We start from the raw sequence: 21,034 nt of genomic DNA, 5'->3' as shown, positions 1-21,034 counted from the left end.
TGACTTATCTGTTTGTTTTGGCTGCAACATGTGACACACTGTAAATCAGTCAGATGGATTCACAGATTGATGGAAGGACTGCACGTAATGGCAACAGCAATGCTGCATCACTCTCAGCTCGAAGCATCGCAGAGGCCAGTAAAAATAAAAGACAAGTTGATTTCTGACGAGTGCAGCTGGAGCGTGTCGCTTTTTATTTTCCTGTTAACGAGAACACGAGGAACTGGTTTCTTATCTTTCATCGTGTGTCAGCCTTGCATCTGCAGCCTAAATAGCCGCTTATTTGCGACTTTTTCCTAAAGGAGTCGCAGGAATATTTCACTGTCTGTCTTTTATTCACAGTATTCTGGTTCGTGGGCCTTAAACGTGAACGCTGTCCTCTTCTTGCCAGTCAAGTGGAGCGAAACGAAAGTGATGCTTTTCGTTTTCCCGTCAACAAGAACAAGACAATCTGGTTCTTGACGCTTTTTATTTGTATCATCAGCCCTTCGCTTGCCGCGGTTACAGTTATAAATATCTGCCTACTCTTTCTCTTCTGGAGAGGATTATCACTGTGTGTGTGTGTGTGGCAGTGTGATCGCAGCAGCCTGGGAGATGCTTCAGAGACACACACACACGCACACACGCACGCACACACACACATACACTTTTGGACACGTTACATAGACTTACATTAATTTCCTGAAGACTTTGCCTAACCCTAACCTCAACCTAAACTAAACCTTACTCTTGGCTTAACCTGAATGTGTTAACAGACGTATGTCCCCACAACACGAGTTATACATATCAACCCATGCACACACACAATGACACACACGCTTCACTGGAATCACAATCTGTTTCTATTGTTTCAGAATAGGCATTACGGGTTTGTGATGGTGTTTCTCACTTAGATCCCAGTTCCTCACCGATGTGGTAAGAGTGCGTGAAAACTGCCCCCTCGTTTCATGCAGATTCCAGGTATAACAAAGGATTTATGACGCCGCGGCCGGTTGAGAGTGACTCTGTTTAATGAAGCTGCCTATTTTAGCGCCGCTCGTCACTGAGAGCATGATGGAGTGTGGGTGGGTGGGGGGCTCGCCTGTGTTGCAGAATACGATTAAACCAAAATCAAGACTCCATTAGATTTGGCAGGTAAAATGTTTGCATGCGCACATCGGGTGCTCGAATGTGCTGGACAAAAATATAAACACAGCAGGAAGGACACTGTGTACACTGTATACTGCTGCCAAGGTGAACCATTTATTATTAACACTAACATGGACTGTCTAAAGAGAAGTGAGCTGAAATATCACTAAAAAACTGAAAAAAATATTGAGCTATATATATATAGAGCCAGTATAGGCTCCATCCCTTCCAACAATATTAGTTTCGTTAGGGGATAAGCATTGATTCATTCTTGAATCACAGGTTTTGGAGTGTGTCTCTTTGTTATCGATACATATCAACAATTCATGTAGTAATGCAAGTATGTATGAAGATAGCAGACTGAGAGATACTGCACGGTGGAATGAGCATGTGTCCATATCTTTTAATCTAACCTTGGTTACCATTATTTTGAAATGTAGAGTTATATATTTCATCATCCATTATCAGTTGTTTTTCCACAGTGGATATACAATACAGTTGCCAGAGGAAACAGTTTGTATCAAAGAGGATACTTTGGCTTGGCATGACAATTTAGCCTACAGGGACCATCTAGACTTGCATGCAGTCTAATTCAGGTAATGACACGTATTAAGCAGCAGTTTAAGTGAGGTAAACCCTGCAGACTCATGCAAAGTAATGATAATAATGAATAAGTTACCTTAAGACGAGTACGGGAAAAGCCTTTGTACTGTATTTGACGACCCCATTTAGCCCTCAAGCAGCATTATTCCTCAACATGCTCTAATCAGTCTGTGAGTGGTGAAGGGATTTCCAGAAAAATCCACTTGAGCGTCAGAATAATTGGCTACATGTGCAGGGATATAGGCAGAACCAAAAGCACAATGAGGATTGACAGATACGCATGTGAGGCTGAACAGTAGCCGCATTGAAGCAGCGATTCTTTTCATTTTACGATCGATCCAAAAGGAGATGCCCGCTATTCTGGAAAAGAATGAATAGAACATTCAAAAGCGTCTGATGGATGTACTCCAGTGACTGAACTCGGCTCTAGTTTCCAACCCCTAATTTTATTGATCATGTTTGAAATGACAAACACAAGCTGCAGATGGAAGGGCCGCATGCAAAAGTTTCCAGCACACTTGTAAACACACTTGCAAACGAAGGGTCGGTTAAAGATCAATTCACACAACTTCTCATGATGGCACCAAAGTCATTAAGGTTCATCCTCTGGGCACCACAAACGTCTCGAGGTGGACCGAACCTCTGACCAACATCGCCCAAAAAAACGATCAACATCAAAAATGGACTGCCCACTCTGAATTTTACTAGAAAGTCAAGTTCTGAGCAAGTGGAATCATAGCTTTTAAGCTTCCCAGCCCAAGTCACCTACGCTCCCATCACAGTTACCTGACAACTTCCTGCATTTTACAGCACTTTTATTGCCACTCCCATTGTCCCAGAGGTGTGTAGGTAACACCCTGCAGTGGTTAACAAATCTCGGCAGAGGGTTTTATGACCAGAAACTTAAATCACACTCTGCCTGGGTGTGTCGGGGAATATTAACACCAAACTGGCAAGACCGCCGAAGCAGCACTTCCACGGACCTGATAGGCAGCAGCGAGTCGAGCTGGCGGGCCTTGTTAGCGAGGGCTAAAGATCCATTTCCTGGTGTGAAAGGCCGCTGAGAGGCGTCTGTCGGATGAATGGGGCCGAATGGGGAGTCATGGTGGATGTGAATTGAGACGTGGATCTGAGGTCTTTTTGTGAAGCGGATGTGCGTGCGAGCTGGTTTGTCAGCCGTTCTGCATATGGCCTCTGGGAGTGGGGCATTGCTGATTAAAATCAGAAAAAGTTGGGATGCAGATGTCTTTAATTGTAAAGCTACTTGTAGAGGGATTTGTTTTGCAGGTGTTAGTGTAGTTGGTCTGTATGACTCAGGGCCATCCAGAGAACAAAAAAAAATAAATATACCTGCAGTCGCAGAGGACGGTCTTCGTTACAAAATCAAGTTTCACTTTCAGTCTGAAATGCCTGCATGGTGATTTATTTGTCTGGGCTTGTCAAGTTGGGTTCAGCAGCGTTACCTGTTGCGTTAGGAACTTTTTCAAGATTGTTCTTGTCACTAAAGCCCCTTTCACACTTGCAGTCTTTCCCTAAAATGTTCAGGAATGGGAATGGGAGCAGCCAGTTTCCCACCTCAACATCCGGTAATATTTCAGGGAAGTTGCCGGTACGGTCGCGTCGTCAACGAAAGCAGCAACGCTGCAGGGATGAGCACGTTTTCGAGGTGATGAAACAGAGAACGTGGCCGCTGGTGCTCAGCTGCAGCTGTTAGGTAACAAAATGACATCTTCACTGTGTCTGTTTATCCTGCAACCTATACTTACTCACTGTTAATTTGCATCACCACCGTGACCTCCCTGCCCGTTGCATTTAGCAGGATTGTATGAACAAAGATTAGCACGTCGATTTAAAAGTTGCCACTGAACGTAGTAATTGTCCTGAAAATGTCATAACATTTGCAAGACAGTGTTTGCCTTCAAAGCCATTGTTGCTTTTAATCCCGTGCAGGAGAGCTATTTGCACAATCTCAGATATTTCATCAGGTATTTGTACTTCACGCTACTTAAACATCAGGAATGGTCTCTATGCGCTGCTTGAGCTTTCTGTTCTGTTTGGCTTTTTTTTGTTTTCCACAAACTGTCCTGCAACAAGCCGGGACATGTCGCTGTCCTTGCTGATATCTGTTTTGAACAGGGATGTCTCCCCTGATATTTGCATTTGAAGGGATCAGTTAAACCCCTTCTTGCCTCCCGGGGATGAAACACAGTCCTGGTATTGGAGTCCAGGTGTGAATGACTGTTATAAATGAAAATGAAGCACATCGCTGCAGAAAAGAGCACGTCTGCTCAGCACAATAAAGGCTAGGAAAAGGCCAAATTAGCAGTTGAGTTCTGTTCCAATAGATAAATGAAATGTGCAGCCAGACAGAGTGAGTAAGTGTGCCTGGTATGTGTAAGAGTGTGTGCGTGTGTGTGCAGCCAGTGTGTAGTCCAGACCAGGTCTTGGATTTCAAGTATAGAAAAGGCCACTAGATCTTGTCTGAACCCCGGTGCAAAGCATTTGCCAAGGAAAGAAAACTCTGAAAGTCCGTCGAGAGACTTTCTGACTGAACTTGGCTTAAGGTTAGACTGACATTTTTGGCCAATAATGTCCTTTTAAATAATACTGGATATCAGCCAAAGGTTCCTGCATGAAATCAGATTCACTTTTGTTTAAATTTAGTGCGTTTCCCTGCCCCTGATCAGCTGTGGGTGGCTCTGCCAGTCTTAGGTAGCTGCTTGTGAAATGCGAAGCTGCAAGCGAAGTAATAAAATTTCAAGTAACACAGAGTGCTTGCCATTTTTCCAACATTAAACGGGGCAAATTTAAAGCAGTACTAGCCGTTGGTGAAACTGCATGCGTGCACATGTGCTATTGGTGCAACATGTGTTTGTATTTGCAAGCGCCAGTGTCAAAGGCCACTGCATAAACCCTCCATTAGTTAGTTCCTGCTCATCAGTCTCAGACATGTGAATGAGACCAGGGTATCATCCATTCAGCACATGTCCAGTGGCTTTAAAGAGTGCTGATACATGATGTCTTTGCCTGATAATGGCTAAGACCCATTAAAAACCCAGTTTATAATGCGAAGCGAGGAACAGATGATGATGAAATAAAACGCAAGTGATGATCCTTTGGCTGTGAAAGATAACCGAACTGACACCTTCAACACCATCAATAAGGCTCCATTCCAAAACTTTCTGCGCTGTTGCACCTTCTTCAGAGAGGAAGCAGAGGAGACGGCAAGGTCAACTGTCTCATGCTTTCTGAAGAACCATGGGTCTGTGGCCGCAAGTCTGAGGGGCTGATATCCGCCTGTTGTCTGGGACAAAGCCACTCATCCTCTGACCTGTCCTCTATTCACAGCAGATCATTCCTCACCCACTCATTGTCTATTTTCGTCATCTGAATTAAGCACAAAAATAGAGGTTTTCCTTTTTACCCGTCTGCCTGATGGAGGATTTCCACAGCTTCCAAAACGCATATCCAGATAAATATCTCAGGAAACTCGATGCGCATCTTTCGGACGGTTAAACACAAAGTGGCTTTTGCAGAGCGGTGCCAGGCCCCTTGGAAAACTTGAGAGCTTTTCTGAAAGGTTTACCCTCTGACTGGACTGCCAGCTCCTCTCTCTCGTCTCATTCGATTTCAAATATGCGTTGGCATGCCCGGAAAGAAGGCCGCGCTGGCAGAGCACATGGACGGTCCCATCTCTATGCACACAGAGTATCTAGCTAGTTAGCTAATGGAGTCATTTCTCATTTGTAACAGGTATTTTGGCATGTGACAAACAGCCCAGTTGCCCTCTCTGCAAGTCACTTTGTGGGGTTGTCAGGGGAGAGGGCGTCTTTGTCTGCTGGACAATTGAGTAAACTCATTTGTCATTTCAGACTGTTTAAATGAAGCCGTTGCTGCTTTTCAGCCTTTCACAAAGACGGATGGAGCAGAGCTCGTCCAAATAAATTACATTAAACTTCCTCAGGCATATCAAGTGATTTTTTTGCATTTTGTCCACTATTTAATATGCAAATTGTTTTTCTGCACCTTCTTTTTCTGAAAAATAAATGCAGCTGGATCTTGGAGTTCTGCCGGATTGTCAGGAGCTTCCCGAAGCGAAGTGCTCCTTGACAGCAACGTCATTGTGATACTGTGCTGAAGTGAGAGATGGGGACAGGGGACCCCTGTCCTCTCACTCATTCAGTCCACCAAAATAGGCAAAGGGGGTGGTGGTGTCAGTGACGGCCCTGCGTGAGAATCTCCTGAGATGGATGAGGCTGACTTGGGAGGAAGCACGGCCAATATTTAACCAAAAAAATACCTCAAGGAGACATAAGGAGCTCAAGTTTTAACTTTTTCTTTTAACATTTCCAATACCTCAAAATCACAGTTTGTTAAGGAGGTTAATATGCTGGAAAACAATGATTTAAAGTGACAATAATTGATATTTTTTATTAAAAATCAGATCATATGACTGCTTGTATATATGTATATATATTGTTTTGGTTCACGCTTGGTGGAGACCAAAAACAGAGCCAAAAGGAGAGTATTAGATTAATAGATTAGAATATTAGATTCATCAGGTGGACACAAACACGACTCCCAGCTCATGTTGCTCTGTATCTGCCGGATAGACCAAATTAAAGGGTGACAGTTAATTTCTGCTGCGGCAAAGTGTACAAAAGTTAGTTATCACAGCTTAAAGTTATCTAATGACCTTTTACCTCAGCTTTGTGTCATTATGTGAATTTCATCAAATAGCATTTTTATTTTTTTTCATCAGACCCACTACATACTTCAATTCCACTCAGATTTGTGCACAAATGATCAATTTCATTGTTGGGATAATGGCGCAGCTGCAGCAACAACACTCGCATTAACCACCACGTGATCTAATCAGCAGCAGAGTAGAAATTAATGTGACATTATGAGAGCAAATGGTGGATCGGACTGGGTGACCCCAGGAACCAATTAATGCCGGAGAGAGCGGGAGGGGGCACTCACTCGCATTGTAAGTGGAAATTTTGTCTGGGAGGAAAGTAGAGAGCAGGGAAATAATCGTGATGCACCAAACTACACATACATCAACGTGTTTAAGGAGGATTTAGGGTGCTTTTATACTATCATGCCTGCCTCAAAAAAGGAAGGCAAACAAGTAAAAGAAGTAAAAAGCTGAGTTTGAAATTGACTTTGGGATTATTTACCCTTGACTGCTTTCTCACAGGGCAGCGGACAGCAGTCTGGCTCTTAGCACAAAACATGTAGAAAGAAAAAGACGGACTGAAAGAAAAGACAAAAGACAGAGTGTGAGAATAGAGTGGTCATGTCATCTGGCTCTCAAGAATCCTGCAGCCCGGTTGGGGGGGCGGGGTGGAGGGCTCGGTGTCACTCTGGCGGAGGAAGGGGCGTAGGGTTAGGTGGGGTGTTGATTCTGAATTGTGTGTGTGTGTGTGTGTGTGATTGAAGTGCGGTGGCAGGCGATTTGCTCTGGAGGGGAGGAATGAGGGAGGGGCCGACAAGGCTTGGCTGCACACACACACACACACACTCATCCACTCAGTCCCACACACTCGCAGGGATCAGAGACACTCCAGATAGAGACGTCACCTCCCTGCCCTCCTCCTTGCTCTTTGGACCTCGAGATTTTTTGGCATTCGCCAAATGAGCTGCTCCTCAGCTGCGGAGTGAGCGCGTCCTTTCAGACTTCAGACTTTCAAAACACTTCCTGGCCGAGTGGGATCTGGATCTGGTTAGAGTGTGGATCTGTTGAGTTTGATGCTGCGGGCATGTAGCTCGAGCGCCATCTGACCGGGGGGATTGTGGAAGTGAATGAGAGCTTTATGCGAAGGAGAAAAGAGAGATGCTTTTCCTGGAGGTAAGAGGGAAACAGATGTGTACGCATCCTGAAACTTGCAAACGCAGAAGGATTTTAGAGCGGTTTTGCAGCTCTGCTGTGGAAAATGCTTGCCCCTAAGTTCCCCCGTTGCTTAGATCTGTTCACGAGGAGGCATGCAATGGATTGTGGGAGGTTTCCTCAGTTTGAAGCTACGCCTGACTGGAATGAATAGCCAAGCTCGGCTCAAGATTAAAGCGCTGTGTGTCTGAGGGGTGATCCTGCATTTGTGTATAATGTGACAAAGTGCATGAGTGTAGGTCTTGCATGTTGGGCCTGTGTGTATAGGTGGTCTCACTCCAGCTGTGTTAAGTCTCCTGTGCACCCCCTGACACCCATTTGGCCTTAAAATAACACTCTTCACCAGTCAAAGAGCGATGACCTCGGCCTTTGAACTCCACAATTTAATGGTTTTCCTAAAGCAAATCCTGTGACGTTCATTGAAAATATTCTCCTTTTTTCATTGTTTTGGTTCCAGCAAGTGCTCAACCTCCCAATCTGCCTCTTAAATTAGGTAAAGCTGCAACTATTCCACCAGTCTGATATTTTAATAAATTTCTCAGCACTCAGGGAATATGATACAATATGTAAAAGTCAAACTTCTCTGCAAATTAGGATGTATTCCTTTAGTTCGCCCGGGGTTGTGTTCACTTGAAAATAATATGTGTTTGACTAAGTAATTCCTCGGCGAAGGGGAGCCCTTTTAAAAGTGTCAGTTAAGCCGGGGGGGGGGGGGGCGAGGCATACATGATTAACCGTTAGCTGGCTACATCTGGCCAGTGTTTACACAGAGCCAATGTTGTGACTCTTTAAATGCCTTTTTCAAAAGTTTCCCCATTTAACCCCCTTAACCTCCTCCTGACACGTCTCCACCACGGCGGAGGAGCGGCTGGACATTTTGTTTTTGTTTTCGACAAAGACAGCCATTGTGTCATTGCCAGCGGGCGGCACGGTGTAATGTGAGTTTGTTGGCTCAGGAATCCACAGTCACCTCTCTCCCGTGACTTCTGGGATGAGGGGCGAGCGAGTTGAAGGGCAGGGGAGGACAGGCTGAAAATTACCAGACAGGTAGTGAATGATACCAAACTAGAGCTGAAGTGAGCAGTCAATTAATTGATTAGCTGATTAACTCATTCTTGACATTGAGCGCAAGCATTAATGGCCCCGTAGTCCTAAACTCAGATCTGCTTTTGACAAAGTGGCTCAAAATAATCTCGGGGAAAAAAAAACAAACAACGGAGTTGATCTATTTGCACCACTCGCTGGTCTTAACTAGGTTAGGTGAGATAAAGTAAAACCGGTAAAGAAAAGCTTCTGGGTGATAACATTATCTATCCTACCATAAAACCTGATAGATTAGTCACTGAAGAACAAAGCTGCGGTCAAATACCCTTTTGTTCTGTGATAAGAGCTTTGGTTTGACTTTTAACAGCATTTCTAATCTGCAGATTCACTGTTTTGGGGCCCTGAGCTTCATTCAACTGTATGCTAATTGGGGGAATGCCAGTATTTCCCCAGTCTTGTTACAGGGGTTTGACTTTACAGTGCGGTTGTGGGAGGCCTTGAGGGTGAACCGAGGAGATAGAGTTGACGTTTCAGCGAGGACGGGGCGTTCGGTTTGGATTCAGCTGCCAGCACAAAAATCAAGAAAAAATTATCACCAAGGGGTGTTCAAGTACTACAATAAACGTAATAAACACAAATATAACAAAGTAGGGACAGTTAAAAAATGATTAGGGCTGAGGTGAGGTCAGAGAATGTGTTTCTTTTTGCTTAAAAAGGAGAGCAGAGGAGGATTTTTCATGTTTTCATCCCCGGAGCTACATTTTATTTCACCCTTTTCTTGCAGGATTTACTGTAATCAGTTAGTTAAAAACTGTTACATGAAAAACTGGTGTGTGGACCTGTTGCTTGTTCACTGACAGTGGTAATAGCTGTTTATTTAGAGGCTAAGTAGAGAAGCTGTAATGATCTGTAAACAGGACGCACCATTTGTTATATTTACTATAATTTTGTCATTTCTTAATGTGCCATGTGAAACCTTGATCTTGAAATCAGGGTTGAGTTAACTAAAAGAAATAGTATTGACAAACCCTGGGAGGGTCTTGCTTTTTCAAAATGCCAAATTCAGCCCCTCCTCCCCACACCACTGATTTTCATACAGTCCCTAAGCACCTGATTATCACCTGGGACAAGCATGAATTTGACTTAACTGCTCTACAGTCACGGTTAACAGGCATAACGTTTGGTCAACAGAAGACCCTCACGTCCCTCACAGTGCTGCTTTTGTGCGCGACATCACGCCGACATAAAGTTCTGAGGGCCTGTGTGAAGAGTCTGACTGTTCTCACCCCAGCAAGTTCTATTCTGGGGGATATTTGCATGTCAAAGAGGCAGAGCAGGGCAAATCACAAGCGGCCTTTTCAACACCTTCAGACCAAAGTGCAGTTATCAGGCCGAGAGGGCTCCGAGGAACATGGCTGCTGAGATAAGAGGGGCTACCACTGAAGGCAGGAGGCACACAGCGACGAGACTGATTAATCCTCATTCATGTGACAGACCAACTGTTATCAGCTTGTAAAGAGGAAGAAAAAATCCAGTGTGACGGTGGATTCATGCGGCAGTGTTTGAGTGGATGCATGCAGATCATATTTCAGGTTGATGGCTTGTTTGTCTTTTTTTCCATTTATACAGTCATGATTTCCTGCACTCAACTGTAAATCACTTCACAAGCTTCAGTACTTTGTAGCGCAGTGGAAAAGAGCACGTTTGGCTGATATCGCCATGTTGGTGTTATTCCCACGTCATGGTACAACGTCATTGTTGCAACTGGTCCCGGACAACATGGCGATATCAGATCGTGCACAAGAGCAACAGATGTTTGTTGGGTAGCGGCTGGAAAAATTTGTGGTGTCATGTCACAGCAAAGCATCACAATCCTAGTTTAGAGGAACCTTCCTAATGTGCATGCACACCTTTGTTCACTGACACTATTAAATGTCCTAACATGATTTTTGATTTTGAAGATTTTACACTGATGCACAGCAAATGTATGCGCAGATTTGTCCCAGCTATAGATGATAAGATTTAAAGGCCTTTAAGTGCTGCTGTTTTTATCTTCATGCCCCTTTTTATGCAATGTGAGATAAGTCTAGTCATGCTGGTTGTTGCATGAGAGCACCATACTGGAAAAAGCCTTCTACGATTTTCCTTTATAAATCATCTTAAGTTTCTCTTCAGTTCCCTTTGAAGGTGGTCAAGGAGTGTTTTGGGCACTTTATCAAGCATAATTCTGTAACGGATAAACAAAAGAAGTATGACACACAGTACCACTGTAATGGGATGGAAAATAACATATCAGTTATTCTGACTCAAGAGGCCAAATTGGGAAAGGATAGAAATCGTGTCATAAGAAAAAGCTTTGTCCTCCTCTGTTTTCCTGTTTTAAAAAAGGAACAGTCAGTGCTTTTCTCAATATTTGCTTTAGCTGTCATGTTAAACACGTGACACACTGCTGGGAAAAATGATTATCTTGTTGAGACACCGCAAGATTAAAACTAATTCATGGGATTGCAGGTGTATACAAAATGCAGAGGAATTTACAAAAGTACAAAAAATCCTACATCAGCATGAGGCTGGCCAATCGGTGGCAAGAAGCAAAGAGGCAAAAGCCCGGGATTTAGATTATAATTAAAAAAAATATCAAGCAAACAGAGGAGGGATTGAAAAAGCAATTTGAAAAATGAAAGGCAGGTTCTGTAAATGTGATTCCTAAATCCGCCCTTTTTATCCGCAGCGCCCGCGCGTGATGAACCTGGAGCGCGGTGAAAGAGGGGAGCGTCCCTCTCCTCGCGGCCCGGAGATGGAGCCCCGTGCCGGCGGAAAGATGGGGAAGATGTCGGTTGGCTTCCAGAGGAGCTCCACCTCGGATGATGACTCCGGGTGTGCGTTGGAGGAGTATGCGTGGGTGCCACCGGGAGTCAGGCCTGAGCAGGTTGGTACTGAGCCTGTTGTACTGCAAAAATCCTTCATTTGACATGCACTCTGCGTCTTATACCCATCCTCTAGTATATTCTATCGAGAACAAACCCCACGTTTATTGCACATTGCAGTTACAGATTAGTAATGCTGCATGCTATGGCTTTTTTTTCACATGACATCTCCCATAGATCCCCACGTTAGTTCATGAAAATGCACACCTTTCTCCTGTCAGTGGGAAAACATGAACATTTCCAGTCCCTTTCTGTCTCTTACACGTGGAGAGATTTCACAGTCAGGCCCGTGTGACTGGATCGACGCTGACATGTTTGCCCCGCAGTGTCAGGATGAAAGACACACAAAGCAGCAGTCATCCTCCACTGATACTCAGCTGCCCTCTCCTACGCCTCATCTAAAGCAAAAGGCGAGGAAGCATAGCGATAGCACGGCTGGCCTCCTGGCTGCAACGCTCCTCACTCCTCAACCTGACAGCATAACAGACAGAAAATGACAAAAGAGTCTTTTCAGCTCGGTTTTAAAATACTACATTATGAGAGTCTGGCGCTCCATCTTCCTGCATCCTGAATCTACAAAATGAAGCTGGACTGACGGAGATGCTGTTTCCGTCAACCTCCGAAAGTTCACTCATCTGTCTTCATCCGCAGGTGCAGATGTATTTCTCCTGCCTACCAGAGGAGAAGGTGCCGTACGTCAACAGCCCCGGGGAGAAGCACAGGATCCGACAGCTCCTCTACCAGCTGCCACCGCAGGACAACGAGGTAGAGATGATGAGATAGAGACACTGACAGGGTGTGTGAGACAGAGAGAGAGAGAGAGAGAAGGGGAAAGGGACAGTCTGTGGCAAAGCATGAAGCTGGTTTTTATCCAAATGCGAAAAATGTGATGTAACACAAAGACAAGATTACAATAAATGCAACAGCAGAGTGCAAAGCAGATACCAGAAGCTGGCAGAGAGATAGGTGGGATGTTTTCAGGTGCCGAGCATTCAAAGCTTGACGAAGCGAGGCAGCAGTAAACACATCGTCCCACACAAATTAAGCCTTTTTCCTCACATCAAACACTCAGGCCACCTTCTTTAGACTTCCAAACGCAACTGTGGAGCCAGTCTGAGAATCAGCGTGTTAAAGACTAGACCAGAGTTAAAATTAGGGCCGGGTACTGAGCTTCAGTACGTTTTTCTTGTGATCTGTACAATCAACGGCGACAACAATCAAACAACCGATTAGAAAATTGAGGCAACTCACCGATGAAGTCTCATAGTGATACAACAAACCGCGCCAAAAATAGTCTTGTTACATTGGCAAAGGTCCAGGCGATCCAATCCAGGAAAACATTTCGTCCAAAACACGATAATAATCCACACAAGGTTCTTTTATCGCCTCAGTTTGTCCAGCAGCATGCTTATCATGCTCCAACTCCAGCAAGCATGCGCACATGGGTGGCGTGTTGGTTTCAAGATGGCCGCAGCACTCCGACCTTTCAGTTCGCGCCCCACTCGACCAATCGGGTTCTTCCATTTCACCCAGAGCCAACGAGAGTCCGCGCTGAAGGGAAGGGCCTCTTCTTTTCTGAAAATGTGCAGCCAGTTGCAACCGACTGTGCAGGTGACTGGCGCTTTGTGCAGCCAATGGAATTCTGTAAATGAGGATACGCTGCTTCAGCGGGTAATTTACAGCCAAATCAAGAAAATCGGTGCAAACAGGGATAGTACACAGAGTTTGAAATGATAAATGTAGCAGTTAAGATTGCCTCAATGTATATATAGATATTTATTTGGATAAATTTAGTAAATGGCCTTTTTATGAGAAAAGCCCTGAGAAAAGAGCAGCATAGTTTACTTTAGCTCTGCCTTGGATCGGTGTTTTTGGCTTTTATGTGAAATGTTAAGCATGTCCTCAAAGCATGGTTAACAGAAAAGTATGGTTTTGGTACGGTAAGACATTATAGACACTTTCGCCAGTCCTAACTAAACCAAAGCCAGCAGCTGAGTAAAGCTTCAGCAGCCTTACTGGACTTTTCTAGTAAAACTACAACAACAGCCACATTCTCTGAGCCTCTTGCAACAGTAAAAAACATGCCAGCCTCTTCTGTATAATAGCTTTATGGTGTGTAAACCAGCACTCCTTTCACATCTGTGTTAATAGAGTTTGCATTGGGAGATATGGCGGAGGTGTTATCGCCAGAGGGGAGGGACGGAGGGTGGGTCTGCTGTCTGACGGAGGTGGTCTCTGCATGCAAGCATGGAGGATACACAATAGGAACACTCAACACACACACACACACACAGCCGCACAGTGTTTGACTGAGCGGTTTTATGATGTTTGTCGGCAGACCTGGTGGTTGAGGAAGCAAACTGCCGGAGGATTCCTTGCGTAACTGTGGTTCGGAGGGATAAGCACTCCGTGTGTGTCGTGTGTGTGAACAGGAGAGACAGTGAGTGTGTGTGTGTGTGTGTGTGTGTGTGTGTGTGTGTGAGCTCGCACGCATCATCACATCGCATCGTTTACTGTTGTTTGGAGAACAACCGAGCTGGTTGTTAGGATGGTCTCGGTCTTTTATCTGGGCCTTCATCACCATCTCTAAACACAGAGGAGGGGTTTGTGTATTGCTCACGCCATCCTTTCAACACAGCCTTCAGAGGAATTAGCTTTAATTAAACCCTTTTCCAGCCTTATATGGATTGCGTGTGCTGCACTTCTCCAAAGTTGAGAGCGAAGATGAAAGATGAACCATCAGCAGTAATGGGTGGATGTTATTAAGCGCTATTTCGCTCTCTCCCTCTAACTGGTTCCCCTCTTAGTCATAAATCGACCTCTCCCGTTCTTTCGGTTTGTCAACTCCGCTCCTCCCTCTCCTCTCTCTTTCCCAGGTGCGTTATTGCCACTCTCTGACCGAGGAGGAGAAGAGGGAGCTCCACATGTTCAGTGCCCAGAGGAAGAGGGAGGCGCTTGGGAGGGGAACACCCAAGATCTTGCCCCGAGCTCTTCAACACACCCGCTGTGAAAATGTAGGTGACAGACGTGGATACCCATGAGCACGCACACACGCATATGCACACATGCAGACCGCTTGTGTTTAGTGCTTTATAGCTCATATAGCCACAAGGTAAGCTAGCATTACAGGGAAGCCAACTCGTGAGTCTTAAGTTATTTATATCGCAAGCAGCTAACGCCCACTATCCCATCCCAACGCACAGCAGCCCGAGGCACAATCCCGATTGGCTAATGCGTTAGTTTTAATCATGAACATAAACTTCCTCATTAGGGCGAGAGGGGAAGCGAGGAAATTGGGAGGCTCGTGCTCAAGCAGAGCAGCGAAGCCAGTTCCTCGGGAGGAATTCGGCAAATTTCCTGCCACCCATCTATATCTCAGCATGACAGGCTGCAGAAAAAAAAGCACTGTTTAACAAGTAATTCTTGCATGGAGTCTTAAAATCCTACATTTTCCAAACAAGACACAGTATGTGGCACATAATTCCACCTCTGTAATTACATGCCGCTCAGCTCAGTGCATGCAGCTGGTTTGAAGACTTTTCTTTCTGGAAAGCAGTGAGCAAGTTTCTGCATCTGTCTCTGAAAACTCTCAAACAAAGTGGATTTACTGAAATTGTACATGTATCCGCTGGTAAAACAGAAATTCTCTCTGGATTATACACTGTGTATAGGCTGCTAAACATATAAACAATGTTATGTGAGCATGTGCTGTCAAAGGAAAGTCCTTTGTGTGGAAAGGGGGAAGTTATTTTTGATCATTTTTCTATGAGTTTGCTGACAGGAACCTTGACTTTGGGGGAAAAGAGAGACATTTAGGCTCCATTTTGACATTCCGCTTGAAGTCATAGTGAGCTATGAACAAACACAACACTGTAAACAATCCGAAAACATGACCTCTGTTTCCTACTTTTGATTCGGTGATGGAGGTTTAAACACAACATCCACCGCTATTCAAGCTGCCCTTGATCATATTTCTGAAAAATTCCCTTTCAATGCAACAAACATAAATATTAGTGTTATGTGGCTTCCAGCAAATTGAGCCCTGACCAGTGAGTAAACCACATCCTCTGCCAGGCATCCAGGAAGAGCAGGCCAGCCATGTTAATTCCCCTGGACAGGCAGATGAAGTCTGTCACCACTCAAGCACAGATGCTGCCACAGGGATGCAAGGTCACACACACACACTGAAATGACACACAGGAATATCAATGGATGCACAAATCCTTAGACATGCTGCAAACACACACACAGTTACTCTATAACCTCCCACTTTCATCCATGCAGGCACACCAACACACATGTGCACGTTCATACACACTGTGCTCAGAAGGATAGACTGTTCACACACACTTTGTCAGACTCCAGTTTCCTGGTGGTGCAATCCCAGGGACACACAGCACCCCCATATCCAAGGCCCCTCGCTGTCCACCCTGGTAATAATGGTTAACAGCTGGGCATGCTATCTCATAGCTGCCTATGGGTGTCTCATAGCTCTGCTGGGTTATATAAAGCCTTGATTGCACGTTCAGACACGCTCTGACGATCTCAGTCATACGATCTTTCGACTCAGGACCAAGGCCTGTGTATTCTGTTTAAGCTTAGAGGGCAGAAATGCTTCCAATTCCTCAGCAACCCCCAATGAATAACTGAATCCACTTGAAACATAAAGAAACAATAATTTGAATCAGTGTTTGTCCTAAAATCTCTGTTGGTAAGGTTGAGTGTCAGATTGAAATGTATTGCTTCCAAGTCAACCCATTTGCTTTTAAGTTGCTATTTTGCATCTGTTAATACAACACTGGGTGGGGTTGTCACAGGTGCAGTGAATTGTTTTTTAATAGCAACCTGTGTTTTCATTGCCTTGAAAAGATTATATTGGACTGTCCGTGTTATCAAGTGCTGCTGTATTTCTGCTTCAATTGTCATCGCTGGTGTGTTTAGAATGGATCATATTCCTGTGGCACGTACAGTATGATCACCTGTTGTTTGGCCTTCTTTGTTTTAGCCTCACTGCGAGTGAAACATCAGCAGATATGTGATATATTTTGAATAGTTATATCCCTAATCTCCCTTTTGTTTATGTGGCATTCCTCATGTGTCACAGGCATCAACTGTGCCACACATGTCACTCCCTTATGAGATTGTCTTTGTGTTTATCTCTACAGTTTCATTCTCAAGGTAGCATACTTATCACCAGATTTATAATCAAGATAAAATAAGCAAGGTCATAACTCAATGATATTGAATTGAATGTTTCACGATTTGAACCTTGACGTATTGTAAGCCACTTGGACAAACTAGATGCCTGACATATAAACCTCATGGATCATCTGTTGTTTGTGTTTGATTGTCAGTGTGGCGGAGGCATCAATGGAGGGGAGCTGGCAATTTTTGCCTCCAGAGCAGGGCCGAGCCCCTGCTGGCACCCAGCATGCTTTGTGTGCGCCACGTGTCAAGAGCTGCTGGTGGATCTGATCTATTTCTACCAAAATGGCAAGATCCTCTGCGGAAGACACCACGCTGAGCTTCTCAAACCGCGATGCTCTTCTTGTGACGAGGTAAGATGCAGCAAGAGTAGCAGGACCTACTACCATTTGTGTCTTACAATGAACCATGGTGATATCAGTGCCAAGTCCAAAGAGTTCCACAGAACTAACAGCTGTATCCCTGTTTCTCTTTAGATCATATTTTCGGATGAGTGCACTGAAGCAGAGGGTCGCCACTGGCACATGAAGCACTTTGCCTGTTTCGAGTGTGAGTCAATGCTAGGAGGGCAGCGCTACATCATGAAAGATGGCCGACCCTACTGTTGTGGCTGCTTTGAGACGCTGTATGCAGAGTACTGCGAGGCCTGCGGTGAAAACATTGGTAGGTTATATTTGTGAGGTGCTACAAAGATTAATAGTTGATTTGCTTTTTAGATCAAAACCAAGATATTGCTGATGTATTTCTTTGACTTCTTTATTTCTGACTCTTTGTTTAGAAATACTATAAATAATGCTATGCTCCTCTTCTCTTCATCCCATGATGCTTTAGGGGTTGACCATGCTCAGATGACCTATGAAGGTGTACACTGGCATGCCACAGACCAGTGCTTCTGTTGTGCCCAGTGCAAGACATCCTTGCTGGGTTGTCCCTTCCTGCCAAAGCAGGGTCGAATCTATTGCTCAAAGGCCTGCAGCCAGGGGGAAGATATTCATGCCTCTGACTCGTCTGATTCTGCCTTCCAGTCTGCGCGCTCACGTGAGTCACGGCGCAGTGTCCGCATGGGGAAGAGCAGTAGGCCTGCCGAACAGTGGAGACAGTCCCAGCTGTTCAACCCCCCCACTACTGTCCCCTCATTTGAGTATAAATTTGTAGATGGAGAGGGTGAGGGAGATGTTGATTGCGACATTGGCATTGTAGGGCGCAAGCTGGCCCGTCTTGGCCTGGAGGAAGAGAGGTTCTGGAGAGAGCGGGAGGAACAAGATGCTGGTGGAGAGGAGGATCCAGAGGAGTGGGCACAGCATGAGGACTATATGACTCAGCTGCTGCTCAAGTTTGGTGACCGTGGGATGTTACACCAACTTCAACAGCCATCCCTAAAATCCCCCAGCCCTAGTAATGACCGAAACAGACTCATAACTGTCTCTGACCCATGGCTAAAGCCTGATACTACATCTATGGGGGTTAGCGCCTCCTCTCCGACCCCTGCCAGTCCCACCCAGAGCCAGACTTCCAGTCAATCCCGAGCCAACAGCCTTAGCCCTGGACTGATTAGCAAGAAGCACCTGCCTGAAATGTACTGGACCCAGTCCCAGGACGGGTTAGGAGACTCAGCCTATGGAAGTCATCCAGGTCCTGCCAGTGCCAGAAAGATCCAAGAGCTGGAGTTGGACCAGGATCAGGACCAATCTGGGACAGGGAGACAGGCCTTCTGGCCAGACAGGCAGTGGTATGAAGACTCCCTTGAGTGTATCGCTGATGAGCTGAGGAAAGTTGAGCAGGGTGCTGGAGATTCCATGGACTCCCTGGCACTCTCAAACATCACTGGTAAGGAGACTGTTAGTTGCATGTTTTCAGAGAAAAAATGTGCTTTCTTTTTAAATGGAACAACTGTTTAAATAGTGTCTTTCCTGCTTGTTCTTTTTAGGGGCATCAGTGGATGGAGATGGCAGGGACAGACCTATAGTCTACACCCTTGCCATGCAGGATCCCTCGGTGGCAGATGACTGCGAGAAGATGAGCAACATGGGAACCTTTAATTCATCTCATCTTCACCACAGTGCCAACTCTCTCAATCTTAACCTGGAAAAGGGAGATGAGGAGGAGGTAGCATTGGCAATGAGGGGAGGCACACCAGGAGGACTTCTCCCATTGTCCCCACATTCGGAAGGCCTCCCTTCCTCCTTTGTCCATGCCCCAGCTCTGAGAAGGAGCAAGTCCCAGTCCAGGCCTCCTCAGATGGTCAAGTTCTCTGAAGACACTGTGGATAATGGATATAATGATGGCTTTGATGTCAATATTAGAAAGCATCCCATGAGTGAGAAGCCACAGCGGAGGGTGTACTGCCCAGATGAGATGGGCCGAGAAAGAAGCCGTCCAACGAGCCACCATGGGCGCAGCAGGCAACAGCATCACCACCGGCAAGGTCGGCACCACAGGAGCCGCAAAACCCGCTCGGACAACAACCTTCACATGGTGCCTTTGGAGAAAGCACAGAGGCCGTATGAGCCCCAGCACCAGGGTCTGGTAAACCCTCCATGTGGTGCCATGCTCCTACAGCATCCCGCACACAGGATGCCCCTGGCCTACACCCAAACCCGATCTGACTATATCCGTCAGGGCTCAGCTCAAGGAGACCCACGGGTTGAGCATTTCATGGGTCTCTATAGAGATGAGGATGACTCTTGTTCAACTTGCTCTTCCTCATCATCGGACTCTGAGGAGGAGGGCTATTTCTTGGGCCAGCCAATCCCTCAGCCTCGCGTGGCTGGGCGCTACTATGCTGAGGACTACCCAACAAGGGTTACAGCACTCTCATCCCACAGCCATGGCTCACAGACTGGTCGCAGAAAGAGCCACCGCTCCAAAAACTGTATCATCTCTTAACAACTTAGAGTGTATTTCCTTTATAATCTGCACTACACTAAGCAATAAAGTCAGATTTTCTGATTATGTGATTTTTGCAGATCAGATCTGGTTTTAGGCAAGCAGTTTAAAACAACCCAGATGTACAGACTGCAAATTTTGCCCTAACAGAAAGTGCCTGGCCCAATGTCAAGAAGCATATCATGTTTTAGGCCAAAATCTACTGAAAGAATAAAATCAATTCAAACTGCTAAAACGGCAAAAGAAAGACTGGATCTGTGTAACAGATAGTCAGAAAATCTGTTTTTTGTGTGTGCAAGTTTGGCCTAGGTACTGGGTCTTATTGAATTTTAGCACTAATATGATGCATGGACTGGTAAATTTGGAAGCCTTTCTTTAGACAGTGCAGCCAAAATTATGTACAGAGTTGGCAGAGTGGCGACATCAAACTTTTTCTTTCATTTCAGCATTTGCCATTAAGTTTTTTTTAAAAATAGCAATATCTTTGTGTGCATTAAAATTGCAACATATTGCACACAGAGGTTGATAAAGTAGGAAATAGAAACAAACCAAATAATTATTTAATGCATAATAGTACAAAATGATAATGTACATACTAAGTTAAGATTTTAATACCAGTATTTTTATATCTGTGGTTTAAAGAAGTGTTTCTTTTGAAGTGTATGATATAAAAAAAAGTAGTTGTAATGGTAAACAAACAGACCTCGTTAATATTTTATGAGAAACAACAAAGAAGGTGCCACTTCATAAACTGTGTTCTTCGCAGTAAAGTGCCATGTTACTCTGTAACATCTCTGATAACATATATTCCACAAGGCTCACTATTGGTGTACAAAATATAAAACTCATGGCAGTAACACCTGCATTTTTCATATTCAGCTGATCTGTTCGCTACCCTTGCTCTGACATAACCAGCTAAATGCTTTGTGATGTAAAGACGCTTGTAATAAATATTTTTCTCCTCTCAGTTTCAGGAATGATTTTTCTTTTTCTCAAATGTTTGACATATGTTCATTTTCAAACAACATATTTTGTAGCACTTAGACTGTAGTTTTTATAGGCATGTAAGGTATGTTAGGAGTCTAAACCATGTTCAAAACACATGCAATGACAGACTAAAATGGACTTGAACAATGCCAACAAACTGATCCTTCAAATTATAGATGAAATCTATGATGGTGGTGGGCTATTTATGTAACTTTTGTTAAAGGCAAATTTCACCATAATTTATGTGGTTGTCAAATCAGTGTTGATGGTAAATGTAGCCAAGCAATAAATTCTTCAATCCGTGCTATATTAACAGAGAAAGCAGAGTTCTCCTGCAGCAAAATCTGTTCTTTTGGCACCT

General features: G+C 44.8%; 1 protein-coding gene across 4 annotated transcripts in view; it reads left to right on the top strand.

The window, feature by feature from the left end:
* Positions 1–20,653, top strand: part of prickle1b (prickle homolog 1b) — a 29,088-nt gene extending 8,435 nt beyond the window's left edge. The window contains exons 1-8 of one of the 4 annotated variants that reach the window (XM_041963517.1): positions 3,317–3,445; positions 11,400–11,597; positions 12,247–12,360; positions 14,472–14,609; positions 16,950–17,153; positions 17,277–17,463; positions 17,632–18,627; positions 18,728–20,653. In XM_041963517.1, the coding sequence (XP_041819451.1) occupies positions 11,412–11,597; positions 12,247–12,360; positions 14,472–14,609; positions 16,950–17,153; positions 17,277–17,463; positions 17,632–18,627; positions 18,728–19,686 (2,784 nt within the window). In that variant the 5' untranslated portion in view covers positions 3,317–3,445; positions 11,400–11,411 and the 3' untranslated portion in view covers positions 19,687–20,653. Of the gene's footprint in view, positions 1–3,316; positions 3,446–7,281; positions 7,586–10,111; positions 10,261–11,399; positions 11,598–12,246; positions 12,361–14,471; positions 14,610–16,949; positions 17,154–17,276; positions 17,464–17,631; positions 18,628–18,727 lie in introns of those variants that run through there. The other 3 variants (XM_041963515.1, XM_041963514.1, XM_041963516.1) reach the window with 3 other exon arrangements.
* Positions 20,654–21,034: the final 381 nt, after the last annotated feature.

This window comes from Chelmon rostratus, chromosome 22 (assembly GCF_017976325.1).
Source record: "Chelmon rostratus isolate fCheRos1 chromosome 22, fCheRos1.pri, whole genome shotgun sequence".
NCBI classification, from domain to species: domain Eukaryota; kingdom Metazoa; phylum Chordata; class Actinopteri; order Chaetodontiformes; family Chaetodontidae; genus Chelmon; species Chelmon rostratus.
Note: the sequence above shows the minus strand (reverse complement) of the source record. Positions and strands in the feature narration are given on the sequence as shown.